The 20,075-nt window shown below is 33.5% G+C and overlaps 1 protein-coding gene across 1 annotated transcript; it reads left to right on the top strand.

Annotated features, from left to right (window-relative positions):
• Positions 1-4,045: 4,045 nt before the first annotated feature.
• Positions 4,046-6,875, top strand: LOC122303022 (ubiquitin C-terminal hydrolase 12-like). The gene is made up of 4 exons (XM_043114556.1): positions 4,046-4,413; positions 4,491-4,606; positions 4,848-4,946; positions 6,548-6,875. Exons 1-4 carry the CDS (start codon positions 4,353-4,355, stop codon positions 6,650-6,652), a joined length of 381 nt encoding a protein of 126 aa, XP_042970490.1. The 5' UTR covers positions 4,046-4,352; the 3' UTR covers positions 6,653-6,875.
• Positions 6,876-20,075: the final 13,200 nt, after the last annotated feature.

Below are 20,075 nucleotides of genomic sequence, written 5' to 3'. Positions count from 1 at the left end.
ATAAAACTCTTTTATTAATTACAAGTTCGATAGATCTTATTTCTGATCGATGTAGTAGTACTAGACATGGATCGAGGATCCTCCGATCCTTGATGTGCATGCATATATTCTGTCATTATTATGATTTTTATGATGAATGTCATAAGTAATTTCCTTTGAAACAAAAAAAAAAATCACATTAACTTATAATTATTTTTTTGATGTATTGTAATCTTATTGATCTTTATAATTCTTTTTACAGGCTAATTATCATGCATTTTTCTTTCCCTGGCGTAAATGGTTCTTGTATACAGTATTTTTAAACATATATACAAACGTCGCAAGATATATGACATTAATGGACGTACGTACTCATGGTTATTCTTTCTCAAATTGATCCGCTAGCTAATCAACACTTAATGAAAAACTTGTTGTCATGTTCTTGCAATAATGTTTTTAATTATCATCAGCCATGTATTATTCAGAAGAATATTAATCTGTTTATTTTAAAATAAGGGAAAAAAAAACGAAAGATCAAGAGTACTTATAAAGAGAAAACCGAAAAAGAGAAGACAAAAGTACTTAAGAATTATTATTATTATTATCATCATCATCTTTTAAGAAGAGTTGGAGTAACATTTCTATTAGTAGCCCATCCCAAATTTTATTAATAAACTTTCACTTATAGCGGAGAAATACCGTGGTAACAACATAATACTTGGGGGTTATAAGATAAGAAAAAAAACCAAAAAACCCAAGTATCCAAAAAAACCTTATGCTCTCAACCTAAGGACACTAACAAATACAAAGGGATACAAAAAAAAAAAAAAAACCAAACCGAGCAACAAAAAAATCAAACCTTAATCTCTCATGCTACAGACTCTAAAATCTGAAGGCATGGAGGCCCATTCTATCAACTTTGAGGATCCCTTTAAGCTTGTGTAGAACCTCCTGGAACGTCTCCCATGTGCCTGATTTCTGATCTGAAGCCCAACGAGCAAGAAAATATGCCTCTGCATTTCCTTCTCTAAAGATATGCCCGATCTTAAATTCCAATGAAGAAAGAATCGTTTGTATCGTGTCCCAATCGTCTTCCAGGTACCATAAGTTACATCTTCCCTTCTCCAACCAATTAGTAACATTATCAAATATGCTTCTTCCAAGCAAAAATGCACCTTGCTCAAGGGAGATAATTTTGCTCAAGATTGGAGACAATCTTCAAACCAAGATTTTAGAAAAAACCTTATACACGACAGAGCACAAACTTATAGGTAAGAACTTATCAAAACCTGTAGGCTGCTGCATTTTTGGGATAAGCACAATATGAGAAGCCGAATAAAATCTAGGCATTAGAACCCCATTGAAAAAATCCCTAACTGCTGCCGCCACATCATTTTCAACAATATCCCAACACGATCTATAGAAACCCGAACCAAACCCATTGGGGCCTAGACTACTATCTACTAGAATGGAAAACATGGCTTCTTTTACCTTTTGGATCGAAGGGAGCTAAAGGAGACAATCATTCTCCTCCTCTAAAATAGAATTCTGCACATACATTGACAAATTTGGGAGATCTCTCTGTGGCCTAGCCTGAAGGAAGGCCGTAAAAGAAAATCCACCGCTCCTGAATGAATAGATTCCAGACTAGTTAGGCTTAGTAGCCAAACCGGAAAACCATAGACACACCAAGAACGTCCCATGCCTCTTTAACTACATCTTGGAAGTTATCATGTGAAACCCACATTTGTTGGAACTTGAACGAGGGAGGGCCATAACGAGTTATCAGAAAATGTAGGACAAAAGATATCAGAGCATGATCTGATGTCGTGAGGGCCAGATATTTACAATAAGCATCCGGTAAAGAATTAGCAGCCAAGGAATTGAGCAAACATCTGTCAATCTTCGACCAGCTTCTAGCTAAACCCCACTGACCATTATATGAAGAGAATTTACTCCCGACTGATTTTATATCTACTAAGCCACAATTATCGATGAATTCATTAAAATCATCTATGGCAACCCTCAACCGAGGTCTACCAACTATTCTTTCCTCCTTAGTATGAATAATATTAAAATCCTCAAGACACAGCCAATGACTATCTTGCACGGCATCCAATTGTAGTAGCCTCCAGAGATCTCTTCTTTCCAAATAAATGCATTTAGCATAAACGACAGACACAAATACTTGCCGAGAGTTATTAACCATAAAACTGTGATATGTTAAGTACTAAAGTTAGTGACAGAAATTTGCATTCCTCTACCCCAAAGCACCCAAAGTTTACCACCAGCATTGTGATTCGAAAAACTACGATCAAAATTCAACCTGGTTCGCAAAAATTCCATCCTAGTATCATCTGCAAATGGCTCTGCTAACATAAAAAAATTCACCTTTAACTTCCTAACCAACTTACACAACCTTTTCTGTGAGGATATGAGGCCACAGATATTCCAAAACAAAGGGTTACAAATCATAGATCCATGCAGATGGGTTTGTGAGGAACCCGAGTTGAGCTTCTAAGTTTTCTTCCACCCTTCGCCTGATTTTTTTCCTGAACAACATCACTATTCGATGGATATTGTTTATTTTTACTCAAATGTTTCCTATCTTCATTATCTGGTTGTGAAACACTTTCATTAGCTATTGTAACTTGCAGCTCTGGGAAACACTACAAAAAAAAGTAGTAGATTAGGCTATTTTTATTTCCGGTGACACTAATATAGCAGGAAATACACATATTTTTATTGCAGTCAGAATTTTGTGGTTATGCGGAAAACTAGCCGGAATTAAAGACTTTTTCTCGCAACTTTTTTTCGCCGAAAATAGTATGGTCAAATATACGTCACTTTCCTATTTATCAGTCGTCTTAATAACTTATTACAGCGACAAAAAATCTACCATAATTTCGTCACCTTAAAATTGACTTATTACCTCGACTTCTAGTCGCTGTAATAGGAAGTCACGGTAGTAATTCTTTTAAGAACAATGCTACATACAATTGTGGAATTGCAAACGCCGCGCAATCGCTTTGAAAAAGAGTGAAGTCTATGATTAAAAAGTTATTTTTTTTTCATGTGAATTCCATATTAATTTATTTTTTTCAAAACGACTGCACGCCGCTTGCATAACCACCATTGCAAATATCATTTCTCTTCTTTTAAATCTCCTTCTTCTCCCCGCACGCGCATCACTTTCCTCACTTCCCCCCCTCTCTCTCTCTCGCTCGCTCGCTCGGATTCAAGAGCAACATTTCTCTGTCACTATACGTCACAGAGTCCACCATTTCTTTCCCTTTTCTCTTTGATTTTCTTTCCGTTGGCTACCAAAAAAATCTGAGAGCAACATTTCGCACGAAAGCAAGCCACTCCAGTCATTACTCGTCAACGCAGTACCACTCAAGCCATCTGGTAAGTATGTGATTTGAGATTTTGTGATTGTACCATCTTTGTGACGATTTTGACAAGGGATTTTCAGAATATGGGACTGATTTGTTTTATTGTGATTGTATTAAAGGGATTTTCGATTTTAGGGTTCGAATATAGATCAAGTCTAACAAACATTTTTTCATGTTGGTTTTGAAAGGATTTTATTAGCTTTTAGTTTAAATATATAGAGCTAAAAGTTTCTTGAATTGAAGTAAAAATTCTGGCTACTAGTGTTATTTATTTGAAGTATTGTGGCTGCTGTTGTTGTTATTTGAAGTATTGTAAACTTCAATGTAAATTAGGGGCCATTTGATTCTCGGAAGGGAATGGTGAAATGGAAACAAAACAGAGGTGCCTTCTTTTCATTTTTTTCTCTGTTTCTGAACCACTTGGTTTTAGGGTCGACAATTTATACGGACAGAGCACATAAGTCAATAGATAGCTTTCCTTAACAAGCTTAGGGAACAATACTCCAGTATTTGCAACAAGAGTGTAAATAGATTTTTGGTTTAGAAGTAAGCATCATTTAGGTATCCATTAATTCATTAGAATTCATTTTTGGTCATCTGCTGCCCATAAACTGGTAAGTTCAATTTCTCTTGTCGTTTATACTGAGAGATTCTAACTAGCATAATTAATATATACTTGCTGCATTTTGAAGGACAGTATGTAAAACAAAACAAGTAGTGGTCCCAAATAGAAGGCCTTATATTTTATAGACAGCGCTAGACCTTGACGTGACCTGCACTAGTATATGTTTTTCATCCTAATAAATTAATAATTATGACTAATTGCCCATCTGAAATCATGGGTAAACTAGGGAGGAAATTATCTATTACTTTGTCATACACCTTGTGTGTGCGTATAAATCACGAAGAAGAATCCAACCAGAAAGCCACAAATAACTTGTGGAGGGTACAATACAGCAGTTATTTGAAGGGCACCATATGAATTATATTGAGTGCATCAATGTGGACTATAAATCAACGAGAAAAGAATCATTTTATGGTACATATTTAAGGTTATTGTGGTTTACTTTACATCAGATATGGATTTATGTGCTTACGAAATTTATATATGTATAGATCTTCAGCTTGATGTAAAAGGCTGTCGTGATGTATATGCTTCTTTTGACAAATATGTGGAGGTGGAACGTCTTGAGGGTGACAATAAGTATCATGCTGAACAATATGGTTTACAGGTAAATTCCTCTTACACGAGTGGACCAAGATTGTTATAGATATTATCTTTCTTCTTTATGTCCCCTTGGATTTCTCTAAATGTACCCAGTATTTGTTTTTTTTTTTCTTGCCAAAGGTTTTACTTATAAAAATTTTTTTTTTTTTTTTCTTTATTGGATGCCTAATCCATATGTGTTTTTGCTTGAATGTCCACTTCTTTAGTATGGTTTTAAAGAAACTTTTCTACATTTGACCTTTCAGGATGTTAGGAAAGGTGTTTTGTTCATTGATTTTCCACCTGTCCTCCAACTACCGCTAAAAAGATTTGAGTATGACTTTATGCGAGATACCATGGTAAAGGTGAGTTGCAAAGTGGATCCATTATTTTTTTTTACCATCATTGCATATTTGAAGAATTTCTATGTATGCTTGCTTTGCATCTTCAATTTTGGTAGATCGGCAGAGCTTTTGACTTTATTTGAAATATGCCTAGGATAATTGACACCTTATAATTTTGGATTCCATATATGGTTTTTCTTTCATCTGGTATTTTCCTTTAAGGGCCTGTTTTTATAATCATCTGTTACACTAATTTTTTTGACAAGTATCATCTGTTCCACTGATTGCCAACAGATAAATGACCGATATGAGTTCCTATTGCAACTTGATCTCGATAGAGAGAATGGCAAATACATATCGCCTGATGCAGACAGGAGTGTTCGCAACCTTTACACTCTTCACAGGTATTAATAATCTTCTGTTGGATGCCATCAACTGGTAACATAGGTTGTATGTACTGCATTTTGTATCTAGGTAACTGTAAATAGTGAGGAGTGGGGTGCTGCTTAAGCTTGGAAATATTTGTACGGAGCGTAGACAGAAATGAGACATGGTGACAGGGCAAATTCTAAAAATATAGGAACACATAAGGGACGTGTGTATATGTCAATTCAGTTTCACTCTAATTTAAAATTTAAAATTCTGAAAGACTGGAGTGAAGGCATATTATTTAGTAAAAACCATTCCACAGGCCCTAATTTTTCATACAAAAATAGAAATGTAATTCATACTTTTACCAATTCTTAATATTTATCTAGAACATTAAAATGAAAACGAGAGTCAATGCATAAACAATGTGGAGGTGGTCAACCATTTTTTCAAAGCAAACGAAATAGAAATGACTAGAGCTTTGAAGATTGGGAGCACTCTGTAGATGAGTTTAGAAATTTCTTTTTTCAGTTCAGAAAATAACTCACTGGTATATGGTTGACCGTTGTTTTGTGCAATGACGATGTTTACAAGGGAGAGAAGTTGCTGAACCTGTTCAATCCTCTTACATTCATCCTTGGTCTTGTTATCAAATAGCACAAGCCGATTTTTACACAAAGCAAGGATTTCCTATATCAAAATCAAAATTGATTAAAATGCTACTATATTACACAACAGACCTTACCAGTAAGTTTCTTTTGCTTTTTCACATTTGTCTTGTTGAAAATGATAGAGGATTATTAGCCAGATCTGAGATAGGAAGATCACATCATTTGGTATTTTCTCTTTGTGGTTGTTCATTCTCTATACAGATTTACAGTGCTTAACTGTTACTATAATTTATGTGCTTTTTTCCCAAGTTTGAGGCTTTTCTTTTCCTTGGACAACAACAATATTCTTGAGTAAACAAAAGAAAATGAGTAAGTTTTGTATCTAATTTTTTATCATTTTGGAATATAGTCACGGTTGCTGTAGGCTGTAGCCTCAATTTCATGTGTTTAGATTGTTCTGTACCCTGCTTTCTTTTAGGCGCTTGCTATAGCATGTTCATGACATATCAGTTGATTTCTTCTGCATTGGGATATACTTTTTGAATTGTTTGCATTCTAAAGTTTCTTTTAAGCTTTAGGGTAACAACTTTCTTCCACTTGTCAAATACTTTGTTTTAATTTAATCATTCTGATTATTATCAGGTGGATGGCTATTTTAAGATATTCCCGAAAGTTGCACATGGTTGGATGGTTAGATATGACGTAAAAGACAAGCCAGCTGTGAAGCCTGCCGAGGAGGCCCATTAGAACCTGTTGGAGTGGTTTGCTAAGAATGTTAAGTGAGAATTGGGGAGTCAGTTTCTCTTTTGTTCAGTCTTGGTTTCATATTATTATGAGACAAGAGTGTTGTCTTAGACAGAATCATGGCATTTCCAGATGGTTGGGACTACCTATTATTGAGCCTGTATTACTAGTAACGTCTGAATTCCAACAAAATGAATAATGGGTATTAGTTTATAATTCTTTATCCGAAAGCATGGCTGTTTGAAAGCAAAAGTCATTGGATGGATCTAGTTATTATGTGTCCCAGACACTCGCATTTTCAACCTATAATTTTCTAAAATTTGAGAGATTTTTTCATTAATGTTCAATAGTCATCATGTTATCTTTTGCCCATGTATGCGGAATACAGTACTTTTTCAAACATAAGCTACTACTGCTCCTTATTTTTAGTTGTTCCCAAATTTCATTGAGATTTAAAACACTTTACATTTTTTTTCTCTTTTTCTAAGTAATGCTATGAAGAAGGAAAAGAATCTCATTTGATTTGAGTGGATAAAAATTGATATAATTTATAAAATAAAATAAAAATTAAAAAAAAAAAACAAACAAACAAACAACAACAATAAAAAAAAATTGTGAGTAGCGGCAGCAGAGCTTTTGGTGAAATTTTGAACTTTTTGCGACGACTATTAGAGCACTCACAATGGGTTTTGTAAAACCCATTTTTATGTAAAATATAAAGAAAAATGGTCTAAAACATGCATCCAACGGATGCTTTATTTATTTTCTATTTTACATTTGTGTACAGTGTTGCCTCTAGATGTAGAAGCAACTGTACACAAATGTAAATATATTTTAATTGTTTTCTATCTTTTCTTGTACTTTTTCATTAAAATTGATTTCTTTTATTGTACTTTTTCTCTTATAAAATATTAAAAAGTAGAATATTAAAATGATATGAAGAAAAAATAGATAAGCTTAGGGGTGTAAAAATAAACCGGCAAACCGGAAAACCGGCCCGGACCAAACCGGACTGGACCGGTTGTGCCGGTTTTGGACCGGTTCGGTCCGGAACCAGTTTTCATAAATGAAAAACCGGCTGGAACCGGTCCAGTTTCGGTTTCGGTTAGTTTTAGATCGGACCGGACCGGTACTATTTATATATTAATATTATATATAATATATTTAATATTATATATAATTTTTAATCACATAAAAAATAATCACATATATATTAATACTAATATTCTAATATAGATTATAGTTATACTCATACTAATATAGTTATACTAAATCATCAAAACTAACACTAACATATAGCTATACTAATAGTCTAATATTAATACTATTATATTGTCTAATATATTATATAGCTATAACTAATACTGATATATATATACTAATACTAATCGTCTAATATAGGATTATAGCAGATTTTTTTTTTTACATTAGATTTCTTATTTTAGTTTTTGTTTTATAGCAGTTTTTGATATAGCGAATTTTGTTTATATAACAGATTTTTTTTATAAAGCAGATTTTTCATATCAGAATTTTTTATATAGCAGATTTTTTTTTTATAAACCAGATTTTTTATAGCAGAATTTTTTTACATAGCAGATTTTTTTTGCAAAGCAGATTTTTGTAAATGGTAAACAAAATTTTTTAAATCAATTTTTTCTTTTAAACAAAATTTTTATAAAAAATTTGTATTTTATTAAAACCGGACCGGAAACCGGTAAAACCGGAATACCGGTTTAGGAAAAAAATCGGTGCGTAATCGATTTTGAAAAATGCAAAACCGGTGCCTACCAGTTTGGTCCTAAATTTTGTACAAAACCGGACCGAACCGGACCGGTTACACCCCTAGATAAGCTGATGTATGATGTATTGTAAAAATTAGTATGTAAAATAGAAAAAGTGAAATTTGGTGATGTATTTTAAAGGATGGGATAAAAAATTCATTGGGAGTGCTCTTAGTCTCCGGAAATAGTCAAATGTTTCTGTCACTATTTCCCATAGCCGGGAAAATTCAATCTTGGCTCAAAATTTGTGGCGGGTATGGGGCTGATTGTAAATTGCCGAAAATGTGTATTTGTGGCAAAAATAGACTATTTGCGGAGAGAATTCGTCGCCGGAAATAGCCTTATTTGTTGTAGTGAAATTAACACGTGCTAAAATATTTTTCAGCATCATTTCATCAAGCCTCTCTCCAATAACCAAGCTATTCGCTACCTCCGGCATATCAGGAATCTTAAACCCAAAAGTGCTTAAGAATTAAGAGTAATAATACAGTCATGAATGATCAGTAGTGATGCAAGTGGTGTACAGTCATTTTGAAATTAAAAAATAGGATTTATTATCAAAAAATTAATTTTTTATATAAATATTATGTTTATTCACTTTTATATAAAATGAGTACTACTATGCATACATTTTAAACTTGTAGTTAACATTATTCATATTATTTTGTCCGTTTCCATTAGATTTGTGAGCTTCAATTGAATATTATGAATAAGTCATAAATAAAATTTATTTGTTAATAACTCGGATCCTTAGTAATAAAAGATCAGATATAGGTAAAAATTGGTGATTAAAAAATTTATTCGAATAATTATAAATAATACACGATTCATTTTATAAATCTATCTCTTCTATTTATAATTTAAAATTTAAATAAAAACTTAAGTCTTTATTTGGTTACATAGTTTAGATGAGGTGAGATGAGATATTTTGTTAAAAATTGAATAAAATATTGTTATAATATAATTTTTTAATATTTATTTTATTTTAAATTTGAAAAAATTAAATTATTTATTATATTTTATATAAAAATTAAAAAAAATTATAATAATAAAATAAAATAATTCAAATTTGAGTAAACAAAGTAGACCATATTCAATCTCTTTGGAGTTTGGAAGTTGGAAGTCAGTTGCTGTCGAGATAATTTTTTTTTATCTTTTTTTCGTTTTTTGTCTATAATTACGAGAATAGATAATGAAACACAGCCACAGCAAGAATATATATTAAAGGTGTCTAGTAGGACCACGTTGCTTGACGCTATCCACACGTTAGCAAAAGTTTTGAACCCGGTGTTGATCACATTCTGCCTACTTTTTTGCCTTTTTTCACAATTTTTTTTAATATTTTATTTTTTTAATGAAAATGGTGTATAGATAAAAAAAAAAGTCACATAGATATATAAATTTTTGTGATTACAATTAGCACTACCAAATTGTCTTTAAAAATCAAATGGACCATTTTTTTTTTCCCATTACTTTTTTTTTGAAATCTTTTTTCCCATTACTTGAACGTCCTCTTTTAAGTTCTTATAACTGTTATTCTCGTTCTATTTTTTTATTTTTTTTTTTCACTTTGACAAAAATGGAAAGGCAGCTGTATGAAAGGAAGAATATTTCTTCACTGAATTTCTTTTTTATTGTATTGGCTGCTTTATACAATGGAGGCCTTACCTCGGCATGATAGAGAACAAAAAATAACATAAGAATCCCAACAAACTTCTGACATGTAAAGTAATGCAAAATATACAAAAAGAATATTTTGTATTTTTATTTTTAACACTCTCCCTTAAGATGGGCTATGTATGTTTAATAGTTTCATCTTGGAAATCAAAGCTTCAAATTGTTGTTGTCCTAGAGCCTTTGTGACGATATTTGCTAGCTGCATGTTGCCCTTGACATGTAGTGTTTTAATTAACCCAGCTTGATACTTTTTTCTCACTATGTGACAATTGATATCAATGTGCTTTGTCCTCTAGTGAAAGACAGAATTGACAACTATATGCAAGGCTGCTTGGTTGTCACAAAATAGCAATGTTGGATAAGGATGGAGAATATCTAGGTCTTTAATCAATTGTACCAACCACATCAATTTACATACGGTTGATGCCATAGACCTATATTTTGTTTCTGAAGAACTTTGAGAATGTTGACTATTTCTTGGGCCTCCAAGAAATCAATGACTCCTCAAGAAAGCTGTAAAAATCAGTTAGGGGTATTAAAAAAAATCGATAAACCGGTAAACTGGATCGAACTAGATCAAACCTATGGGATCGGTCTGGTCTGGGATTGGTTTTATTTTTCTTAAAACCGATCAAAATCGGTCCGGTTTCGATTTTTCTTTTTCTAAAATTGGACCAGACTGGTTTATATATATTTTAATTTTTATATTGTATATAATATTTATATATAATATATAACTATATATAAAATAATTTTGCATTATATGATAAATTACTAATTAATATAATATTAAATTTTAAAATCTTATATCATTTTGTTTATTGTATTAATAGTTATACTAATATTACATTGTGCATATTAATAGTTATACTAATACTATATCACTATATATTTTAATATACCATAATATATCATTATATTATATATTATGATATATCATTATAGTTTATAATATAATTATAATATATATTATAATATACTACAATATATTATTACTATAGTATTATATACATTATATAATATATAATATAGTATATTAAAACCGGTAAAACTGGAGTACCGGTTTAGAAGGGTAACTGGTGCTTACTTGGTTTTGAAAAATGCAAAACCGGTATATACCGGTTCGATCCTAAATTTTGTCCAAAATTAGACTGAACCGGACCGGTTACACCCCTAAAATCAATGACACTTCTCCTTGTGTCTACACAGCCTGCCTAATTCGCATCTACAAACCCCTTTAAATGTAGTTTTGATTTTGAGGACAAAAAGAGACTTTGTCCAGGTGTCCCTTTGATGTATTGTAGTACTCTATGTGCTACTGCAAGATGCGTGTGTCTAGGTCTGTCCATGAATTGAGAAAGGACTTGCACTGCATATGAGATGTCTGGTCTTGTGATGTTAAGGTATATTAATCGACCAATTAGCCTCCTGTATGAAGTTGCATCTTCTATTAAATTTCCTTCTGTTTTACTAAGTTTTAAATTTTGCTCCATGGAAAATTTATGCACCTTACTTCCCTACATTCCATTATCTTCAAGTATTTCCAAGGTATATTTTCTTTGGTTGGGTGAGATTCCCTCTATTGATCTAGCTATCTCAATGCCCAAAAAATACTTTAAGGATCCTAAGTCCTTTAATTTAAATTTACCATTCAAAAACAGTTTAAGTTTCTCAACTTCATTCATGTCATTAGAGGCTATCAGGATATCATCTACATACATAAGTAAGGCTATGAATGAGGGACCCGTGACTTTTGTAAAAAGTGAATGGTCTGCAACAGATTGAATAAAACCATGAGTGACTAATGTTTCTGAGAATTTGCTAAACTATTGTTTCGAGACTTGTTTTAAGCCATAAAGAGACTTAAGTAGTTTGCATATTGTCTTTTTCTCCCGCTATTTATCAAACCCTGGAGGCAGACTCATATAGACTTCCTTATGAAGTTCACCATGCAGAAATACATTATTGACATCTAGTCGAATGAGATGCCAATTAAAAATTGAAGCTAGTACTAAAATAGTCCTAACAGTTACCATTTTAGCAATATGTGAAAATGTTTCAGAGTAATCGAATCCTTTTAGTTGGGTATAACCTTTGGCCACTAATCTGGTCTTATACCCTTCAATTGACCCAGCTGACCTGAGTTTTACTTTGTAAACCCATTTGCATCCAATAGGGGTCTTACCAGTAGATAGGGTGGTCAATTGCCACGTCTGATTAGCTTCCAGGACTGTTATTTCAGCTAACATAACCTCTCTCCAGTGAGGGTAGCTCATGGCCTCAAGAAAAGATTTGGGTTCATGAATGGTAGATAAATTTAAAATGAAAGCTCTATGTGGAGGTGAGAGTTTATGATAAGAGAGAGTGGAAGCTAAATGATGAGAATTACCTGCCTATAGAGGACTAGTTGCAGTAGAGGAAGGCTGGAGTGAGGTCTGAGAAGGAAGGAGCTGGTGATGGAAGTCAGACAAGCAGCCAAGAATCCTTCTGGTTCTAGTAGAGGTACGAGTGGGTATTGGAGGTATAGAAGGGGAACGAGGAGGTTCATGGTGAGAAATACCAGTAAAAGACTGTGAAGGAACATCAGTATGAGAAAATGAAGTATTATCAAGGTTAATATCAAGCAATGAAATAGAAAGAACAAGTGAGGAATTCTCGGTGCATGGGGGGTGGTAAAATAGAAGTGAGGACGGGAAAAATATTCTCATGAAAAATTACATCCCTAGAGACAAAGACAGTTTTAGTGGCAAGATCAAACAACTCATAACCCTTCGTAGCATAAGGGTATCCAATGAAAATGCATTGATTAGCATGGTGTGAGAATTTATGTCTATGAGTGAAAGGTGTTGTGGCATAGCAGAGGGATCCAAAAACTCTAAGATGACTAAGGGATGGATTGTGTTTATAGAGAGCAACATATGGTGAGATGTTACCTATGAAAGGAGAGGGAATCCTATTGATTAAGTAAGTTGCAGTCATAACATAGTCACCCTAAAAAGAGAGTGGAACCCCATATTGAAATTTTAAAGCTCTAGTGATGTTTAAGAGGTGTTGGCCCTTTCTTTCTACCCTAGCATTCTGTTGAGAGGTTTCAATGCAAGATCTTTGATAGATGCATCTTTTTGATTTGTAAAAGTTAGTCATTAGGAACTCTAGGCCATTGTCAGCGCATCTATTTTTAATAGCACAACCAAATTGATTAGATACAAGAGTAAAAAAAGATTCTAAAATGGATCTAGTAGCAAACTTGTGTTTCGTCAAGTAAGTCCAAGTGCATCTAGTGCAGTCATCAACCATTTTAAGGACGTATTTAAAACCAGAGTGAGTGGATACATAAAATGTTCTCCAAATATCACTATGGATTAAATCAAAAGGATGAGATGCAATGGAATTGCTAATATTGAAAGATAAACGTTTCTATTTTGCTAGAGGACAAGTAGTACAATGAAAGAGTCTGAACATGAAAAGCTAGAATCTAGTTTCTATAATAAACTCATCCTAGAGGTAGAAACATGCCCAAGTCAAAAATGCCATAAATCAAAACAAGAAGGAGCAACAGGAATTCTAGAGATAGATTTATTCAAGGCAGTCTGCTTGTAAAATTATAAGCCATCCTTTTCTTCACACACTCCAATCATCCTCTTGCTGGTAAGGTCTTGTATCAGGTGAGAACTAGGTAGAAAAACAAGGCAACAGTGAGAATCAATGCTTAGCCTGCTAGCAAAAATTAAGTTAAAATGAAAATCAGGAACACAAAGGACATTGAGTAAAATCAAATTAGGGGAAAGCTGAACTTTGCCTTGGGGAGAAATATAAATAGAGGTGTTATTTGGGAGTTTAACAAGGGAACAAAAGGAACAACAAAGGTAAATAGAGAAGGATCATTGATCATATGATTCGAGGCACCAGTATCAATTATCCAAGTGGTGGAGGGGCAAGACACATAATGGGAAGAGGATAAACATGTTGTCCTTGAGAGGCTGTGAGAGAAGGCTAAGTTAGCAGACAGAGCAGCAGAACCTGTTTGCTTCACAGAGGTGGAATTGAGCATGGAGATAAGCTGCTGGTATTGCTTTGTGGTGAAGGACATAGCAGGTGCTGCCATAGGTGAAGAAACATGAGGGTTAAACAAAAAATCAGAAGTAGCAGACTCAGAACCCGAAGCAGCAGACTCATTAGCTGCAGATGCTTTATTTTTGGACTTGAAACCAGGTGGGTATCCATGTAGCTTGTAGCAGTGTTCAATAGTATGGTCCAAGAAGGCATAGTGACTGTAGAGTGGTCTGTCCTTGTCACTAGAAAGAGCTTGTCTTGTGGATCGAACAGGGTCTTGGCTAGTCAGAAGGGCCTTGGGTTCTATAGGGTTAGTAGGGAGTATTACACGCTGTTTTTCTTCTTGGTGGACAACAACAAAAGATTCATTGAGCCTAACAAGGAATTGCAATACTTAGATTGCTGAGGAGCAATGACTTATTTGAGAGCACCACAAGTGCAAATAGGTAGGGGTTTATAGTTGCTAACCTTATCCCATAGGCCTCTGAGAAGAGTGAAATAAGCAGAAACTGAAAGGGAACCTTGAGAGAGGCTAGAAATTTACCTTTGCAGTTGAAAAATGCGTGGACCATTTGCATGAGAAAAACGATCATGCAAATCATCCCAAACCTCCCAAGCATTGGCTATGTAAAGCACGCTATTAGCTATCTCTTTGCAGACAACATTGAGAATCCAATAAAAAATCATCTTGTTGCAGCAGCACCACGAACCAAAAAGAGGATCATTATCAAAGGGACAAGAAATGAAGCCATCAAGTAAGACATGTTTGTTTTTTGCCTCTTAAGGAAATGAGCATAGATTTACGGCAACTGTGATAATTATCCCCTAAAACAGAGAGGGGTTAAGAAACAAGCATGGCGCCTGGACTTTTTGAATAATGAAGATAATATGGGTTTGAAGGATGATCAAGGTTAGGATTGTTAGGGTTAGCCATGAATGTGTTTGGAAATTGAGAAAAAAAAAAAAAAGGAAAAAGGGAGGAAAGGAAAACTCTTTTTACAAGAGTGCTATGGTACCATGACAAAAATGAAAAGGCGGTTGTATGGAAGAATATTTCTTCACTGAATTTCTTTTTTGTTGTACTAAATGCAATGATGCCTTAATGGCTACTTTATACAATTGAGGCCTTACCTCGGCATGACAGAGAACAAAAAATAAAAGAAGAATCCTAACAAACTTATGACTTGTAAAGTAATACAAAATATACATAAAGAATATTCCTAAAAATACAGTGATATTTTAACATTGTTTTCTATAGAAGATATACCCCGTTGGCAATATTTTAAATAGAATAATAAAAAAAAGTAAGCTCGATTACTGATTGTAAGGCGTAGGGGTTCAAAGTTTAAACCAATAAATTAAAAGGGAATTAAAAATAATAATATATAATGTTGTATTTATTTGAATCAATACCATCTCCGATTTACTATCCAAATTATAGAGAATTTAATGCAAGCATGAAGGCTGGGTTGTGAGATGTAACACTCGGGCACCCCCATGTAACACTCGGGCCCAATCTTGACCCCGACTCATAGAGAAGCTTAGTAGCTGAGAAAAACAACGCCGTTTCTGATAAGTGAGTTTATTTTTTTACCTTCTCTTTTCTCCCCCACCGCAGACGGTTTCCTTTTTTTCCCCATATTTTTCTCCCTCATTTTTCTCTCCTTCCCAATACTTTCTCTCCCATTCATATCACAATTCTACGCTCCTCCTATCTTTCAATGCCACATCTCCTCACGCCATCTCAGTATATATCCCAAACCATAGTCAGCCGTACCTCCACTCAATTCTGAGCCAACAACCAAAGACCCCTACAATCCACCCCACACAACAACTCAATCAATTTAACCCTCTGCAAGCCTTAATCTCAATAACGCCACTGTGAGCTTTACCACCACCATGAATTGAGGAAGCCACCAGCCTTTCCAAGTCATTGTTTTATAATAAAAACAACCAAATCAATCAAGAGATCACCATGAAATTGACGGGAACAACCTGAGCAGCTCCAACACTGAGAATAACCAACATCACACCATGCAGTAAGGGTACTACCTGCACCATATGGTGCTGGGTAGACCCCACCCCGCACCCCTCTCTGCATGGTGTGGGGGTGGGGTTTTCCCATCCGTCCTCCGCCCCCGCATCGTATCCCGTCCCGCTTCATTTTTACTTTAAATATGAATTACATTTTATTATATTTAAAAATTATTTATAGATCTAAAAAGATCTAAAAGTGATAAAAATATATATTTTTATCCAAATTATAAATTTAAATTTTGTAAATATAACTATAATTTAAAAATTATGTAGTTTTTAAATTTGCTAATGTATATTTTACGTAAGTTGTAGTGTAATAGTTTTAAACTATATAATTTTTAAATTTGCTAATACATATTCTGTAAACAAGTCTAACAAATTGTAATATATATATATATATATTTATATATACATAATTTATAAAATATATAGATGTATTTGTATTTATATCTATAAACATATATTTATGTTTTTGTATATATATATATATATATATAAATATTTATGTTTATATATATAATATATAGGGGGGCGGGGCGGGGTTGGGCCCTCCCCGCACCCTGCCCCCGCTAGGTGGACTAAATGCAGGGCGGGGCGGTGTTGCCCGCTCTGCCATGCGGGGGTGGGGCGAACGAGGGCCAGGTAGCAGGGTGAGGGGCCCCGCTGCCCACCCCTACCATGCAGATCTAACCCATATTTGCCACCCAAAATGAGTTGTCTCACGCCCGAGAGCCACCATGCAAGGCTCTTCCTCGTACCTTGTTTCCTACACCCATAAACAAAAGCACCCCTCCAATGCCACCACAAAAAAGCCAGCAAGCTGAATGACACCTACACCACTCAAATCAGACACCTGGCCATTGTTGCATGTCAAAAAAGCTTGGAGTACCACTGATAATGTTGATCAACGCAACGTTTCATCTACACCGTAAATCAGATGTCCATCACAGCCATGGTACCTTTGCACCACCCTGAACAACCATACCCAACCCTATGCTGCCATAGAAACCGCTAACAGCCACCCTCTATCACCTCGCACTGCTTTAGTAAGCCCACAATAGTTGTCTCTCCTCCTTTTCCGTTGCATCATGGTTTGATACTACCAAAACTAACTCCCTTCTCTCCCTGTACTACACCATGATCAGAAGCTACCTCTAGCTGCAACGCTGTTGATCTTCACCCAGATTCGTCGTCGTGATTTTTTCTCTTGGTAAGTCTAAGACCTCCTCCGCAAGGTGCTCTCCTCTTGTGACTTTGTTATTCTTAGAAAACATGGCTTGCCTTTTTGTGACATTTCTATAATATAAGTCTGTATTACAAGGTTAGTGTTTTTACAAAAATTCCACTTACTCTATCGTGTAGCCTTTGTAAAGCCTAAAAACAGATTCAACTTGTGGTTTTAAATTGGGCTGGGTTATTGTTACATAGAGCTTGTAGTTGAATCGGTTAAGCCTTTCTTGGATTGCTTTATGTTGGGCTGGACTTATATTGAGTCTACCTTGATGTGGGCTTGATAGTTAAATAGACTTGTAATTGAGTTTGAATTATTTACATGAATATTAAGTGTAGATGTATTTTACGCGGGCTTAGTTTCAATTAGGTAAATATGTTAGCCATACACTTTATTTTACATAAATAATTTAGAGTTTAATATATGAGTCAGAGAAATTAAGTGGATATTGATTAATTTGGAAAGTGATAATATGTTAGGGTTACGAAAATTAGGGATTTAAGTAAGTTACGTCTCTATTTTATAGGTAAGGATTGATATTCATTAGGCATAGTTGTGGGAAAATTCAGAAAAATTAAAAAGTTAAGGTAAGTGAGGTTTCTGTACTAGATTTTGCATAAAAAGAGATAAGCAAATGTTGATTTATGAAATATATGTACTTTTTGTTGAGAAAAGAAAATTGGAAAACAACCTCGATCATTTTGTTATGCATCACTCATTGTATCTGAATAAGAAAAGAGAAATATATTTTTGTCATAACTGGTGTAGATATTAACAAAGTTTTGGTATTCTGTTTCTAACTTGTGCAAAAAGAGCGAATATAAAATTTGAATTTTTTTGGCATAACTACAAAACAATGCTCTAAATCTATTTTGATTACGAAAATATGCTCTGAATCTGTTTTGATTATGTGAAAATGTCAAAATGATATGATTTTGTTCAATACTCTATTTGATATGATGTGACATATGAAAATTTTTGACATGACATTTTGATTCTATATCTAGCTCTGTTTTAACTCTTCTCTGACCTTACCATGGGTATAAAACTGTGGCCTCTATTTGAGTTGGTACCAACTTCTCTGTCTCTAAGTGCATTGATTTTGAAAACAAAGTGATGTTTTATGTGATCTTTTCTGTGTGCATACTTGGGATTTTCGAGAATAATAAGTGGAAGATTCATTTCTGTCTCTGCCCGATTTGGCCACCGAGTATAGCACAACCTACAACGGGGGTTAAACATGGTATCTATTTTGATATGATATGATATGATATGAGATGATATGATGATAATGTTCAGTTATGTTATGCCAAATGACTTTAGAATATGAGTATATTCTGAACTTTCATTCTAATAATTTAATAACATGTTCTGTTCTATAATTTTGAAACTAAATATTTTGTTCTGCATTCTGAAATTTGTAAATGATTCATATTTACATATTAGTATATGTTCAATGCTTACTGAATTGTTGATAATTTAACCTTTATCTCCACAATATTTTTAGATATTTTGGATGTTTAAATTGAAGATTCGGACTAACAAGCATGAGACAGACTATGTGAGCATAGTGGATTAAATATAAAGATAGTACTTTAATTACTATAGAGTCATATTCAATAGATTTATTATTTTATGTTGATTTGAGTATTTTGACACGTGGATATTTTTGAATTTTTATAGAGATTTTAGTTTATTATGTTGGGGTCTCTGGGAAGGAATTATATATATATATATATATATATATTTAATTTTGATTAAATAAACTTAAATTTATGAAATATTTAAAGTGTATATATTATGTTATTGAAAATAATTTTAAATAACAGAAATTAATTTCGGACCCATCCATGGGGGTTTACACTCCATGAGTGTTGAAATAGGAGGCACGGCACCCTCATTTATGAAAGTCAGGGATGCCCCCTTGGCGTAGTTTTACGAGACCGGCTCGTAGCTCATCACCTGGTCACACGGCAAGCACTTTCACCGACAGGTGGGCCCCAATCAAGTTGATCAACCTCTGTTCAAATTGAATATTTGGTAGTGATTCTCTACAAAATTAAAAAAACTAATTCTTTAGTCAAATTTTTATTATAAAAATAAATATATAAATAAACATATTTTTATATAATATTTTAGATCTATTTTATAATAAAATAATTTTATAAATTAATATATTATATTAAGATAGTAAATTTATAAATTTATTTTTATAAAAAATTTTGTAATTAACTTTTTTTTAAAAAATAAATTCTCACAATATATGTTAAATATTTGAGAAATAAAGAAGAAAAACACTTATAATTTTTATAAATGGGTTTGAAGAAATTTTCTTCAACTGAATTTAGAAAAAAACTATTTCCAACAAAATATAAAAGTAAATTTTATAAATAAAACTATCTGCTACGTGTATTAATATCAACTCCGCATAACATCAAGATTTGTCGACAACTGTGTAAAAAAAATGATGATTTAGCACACAAATTTCTTAAATAGCCAAAGAAAAACAAGCTGTCAGTGGGGATAATATAAAGGATTAATGCGTAAAATCTCGAGAAAACAAGTACTTTGTGGTTAAAGCTCAATCAACGTATTGCGTTATTGTGGATCCAACAATGCATCCGCAGGAAATTTTTAGCAAACGAGT

The sequence above is a fragment of the Carya illinoinensis genome, chromosome 1, assembly GCF_018687715.1.
Source record: "Carya illinoinensis cultivar Pawnee chromosome 1, C.illinoinensisPawnee_v1, whole genome shotgun sequence".
NCBI lineage: Eukaryota > Viridiplantae > Streptophyta > Magnoliopsida > Fagales > Juglandaceae > Carya > Carya illinoinensis.
The sequence above is the reverse complement of the archived record's forward strand: the minus strand, read 5'-3'. Positions and strand labels throughout refer to the sequence as shown.

Coding starts and splice junctions, on each gene's coding strand:
- LOC122303022 (XM_043114556.1), top strand. CDS start 4,353: ATGAATTATATTGAGTGCATCAATGTGGACTATAAATCAACGAGAAAA. Junction 4,607..4,847: donor CTGAACAATATGGTTTACAG/GTAAATTCCTCT, acceptor TTGACCTTTCAG/GATGTTAGGAAAGGTGTTTT. Junction 4,947..6,547: donor TGCGAGATACCATGGTAAAG/GTGAGTTGCAAA, acceptor GATTATTATCAG/GTGGATGGCTATTTTAAGAT.